The sequence below is a fragment of the Pteropus alecto genome, unplaced genomic scaffold (assembly GCF_000325575.1).
Source record: "Pteropus alecto unplaced genomic scaffold, ASM32557v1 scaffold50, whole genome shotgun sequence".
In the NCBI taxonomy this organism is placed as follows: Eukaryota; Metazoa; Chordata; class Mammalia; order Chiroptera; family Pteropodidae; genus Pteropus; species Pteropus alecto.
The window spans coordinates 12,463,405-12,466,302 of NW_006431918.1; the positions used below are offsets into that span (position 1 = coordinate 12,463,405).

At 49.0% G+C, this 2,898-nt stretch overlaps 1 protein-coding gene across 1 annotated transcript in view; it reads right to left on the minus strand.

Moving 5' to 3' along the window:
* Nucleotides 1–2,466: 2,466 nt before the first annotated feature.
* Nucleotides 2,467–2,898, minus strand: part of RP1L1 (RP1 like 1) — a 49,440-nt gene continuing 49,008 nt past the window's right edge. The window contains exon 6 of the mRNA XM_006906352.2: nucleotides 2,467–2,532. Coding sequence (XP_006906414.2) covers nucleotides 2,467–2,532 — 66 coding nt within the window. The remainder of the gene's footprint in view (nucleotides 2,533–2,898) is intronic.

Here is a 2,898-nt window from a genome sequence, read left to right on the forward strand (position 1 = left end):
TAAAAAAAAAAAAAAAGCCTTGAGAACCACTGGGTTAGAGAAGTAATGAGGCGTGGGTACGACGCAATACAAAACGATTGCTGATGAGGATGACAAACCCAAAAAGTTGACGACAACAACAACAACAACAATAATAACAGACAATACCTGCATAGCACGTACTATGAGCCAGGCATTATTCTAAGCTTTTAACACATAACTCATTTAATCTTTACAACACTACAAAATGCAGACTGCTGTCACCCACACATGACCGAAAGGGACGCTCAGGCACAGAGGGAAAGTCACTGGCCCCAGCTCCCAGCTCGTGGCAGCGATGAGTCTGAATTCAGAGTGCGTGCTCTTGGCCATTATGCTATTATGCCTACAGATTCTCAATGCTAACAGTCGGGTGGGACACAGAAAGGCGGTGCTTAGGGACTCAGATTCTAAGTCACATATGATTCCTGCTACAGTGACACGAGCGCATGTTTCATCTGTCATTAGAGACATAATGCAACAATGGCATCTAAAGAACATCCCTGTCACTCTAAGTTCCAATCGGATTTTTCTCGTTCTATCAATACTTGTAACTACTTGGCATTAGATACTTCTTAAAATATCTTTCTCTCCCACTAGAATGTCACCTACATGAAGATAGAGATTTTGTCTCTTTCATTCACTGCTGTATCCCCAGCGGTAACAAAAGTGCCTGGCACACTGAAGATGCTCAGGAAATGCAATAAATGATTGGCTATATTCCCTGACATAACTAAATTGTTATGAAATATTGTTGAATCTTTTAAAAACAGGTCGAAGGATACCTTGGGAAATACAACGACTACACATAATTCTAGGTCTGCAAATGCGCACATGCACCTTCCCACGGGCATAGAGAATGGAGAAATGACCGGAGTGATTTCCACCAAAACGTCGCCAGGAATGAGTATTAGGAGTGAGTGACTTTTCCTTTCTTCTTTACATTGATTTCTCTGTGACTTGACTTTAATACATAAGAATAACGCTCAGAATCAGAAGAAGCCATTCACATTTGGGAAAGAAGAAAAAGATAGCCCCGCCCCCTCAGTGACAGAGAAGGCAAAGGGTCTTGCAGACAGCGGACGGCCAGCTACCCCCAAGGAATCCGGGGGACAGACACCTCCCCCTGCCCCCACCCTGGTCCCTACCTGCGTGAGGGCCGACTCCAGCATGCAACAGAAGATGTTGAACTGTTTGAAGTTCCCTGTCTTGTGAGTTAAATCTTCGATGACTGGCCGGGGAGAAAAGTCCTTCCTGAGGCCTGACCATCTGTCTCACCCAAGGGCAAGGCACCCCAGCCTTCTAACTTTCCCTGACTCCAGGGCCTTACAGCTTCCGGGCAGGTGGAAGAGGCCAGTGGGCAGGATGCGGTTGGCCTCATCTTCTAGAAGAAGCTGATCCCAGGGAGGACAGGAGAGCCCACCTCAGGTAGGCACACTCACAGCTGGCATCGAACTTGCCACACCACTGGTCAGCTGTCATCCGGTCCTCCATCTCCAGCTCTAGCACCTGCCCACACACCCACAGGCCGGCTGACGGGTCCATGGCCGTGTCACTAGAGAAGGGGACGAGACAGAGACCCAGAGGGGCTGAGAGTTCAGGTTCAGGAGCTAGAAAGCCAGAATTCATGTCCAGGCTCCACCGCTGACCAGCCACGGCACCTTAGGAAAGACACTTCCTCCCTCTGTGCCTACGGCTCCTCACCTGGAAAATGGGTCCAATCTCACAGATTTGTTGTGATGGTGAAATTGAACAATCCACAGAAGAGTGTGTGAAACTGCCCAGTGCATGCTGGCTACTGGCATATATGACTTCCAACAAAAGAATCACGATGCACTATTGATTATTAATTTATTCATCCTTATACTCATTATATATTTATAATTATTCATTTCTTCAGCAAACATTTGCAGAGAAAAATCCAGCTGGAAAGGGGCACAGAGTATTGAGGTGAGGTGGCACAGAGATTGTAAATAAAAGGTCAGGGCGCACCTTTGTGAGGAGCTGGCTTCTCAGTAGCGAACTGAAGGTCATGGAGCGGGCCACGTGGCTCCCTAGGGAACGAGGTCCACGTTGGGAGAACAGCCAGTGCCACAAACTATCAAGGACACATTTACATCATTCACACTGAATTCATCACTGATTGTATTAATTAGCCTGTTGTTCTCAGCCAACAGAGCTACTTCCCCATGTCAGTTCTACCAGGAGCTGGACGAGGGTCAGGCCTCCTGCCTCAGCTGGTTCAGAATGGGAGCCGTGGGCTGCCTGGGTTCACGTCCAGGTTCAGCTGTGCACAGACGCGGGCAAGTTGCCTAACGCCACTTACAGCTCAATTCTTTCTCTATAAAGCACACGCTGCCCTGGAAGCTGGATCTGATGAGACCAGATCATGGCCATGCCTTCAAGAGGGTAGTGACAGTCAGCGACATAAAAATGTCGAGCAGTGGGTCAGGGGACGCTGGGGGTGGCGGTGGCCAGCAGGGGCCTGGAGAAAGGGGAGGAGACAGGTGACACCTAGGGAAGTGTCCAGGCAGACGGGACAGCCAGGCAAAGGCCCCAAGGTGAGCTGTTCCTCGTTTGTTCTAAGAATAGTCAGGGGGGCAGCGTGAGGGAGGGAGGGGGTGAGTGCCGAGAGCAGAGGTGACATGGGACCAATGATGTTCACGCCCACAGGAAGCCCACAGGAAGATGAGAGTTCCTGTCTCCTGGGACTGCTGTAAGGATTAAAAGAGCTAATCATGAAAAATCCTTGGGGAAACTGAGCCATGACTGACACACAGCAAGAACTCAATACAGACGGGTATCATCGCCATCATTATTGTTATTATTGCTTTGCTGTATTGGAGCATGAAGGGGATGATAGGGACAAGCCAAGCCCCG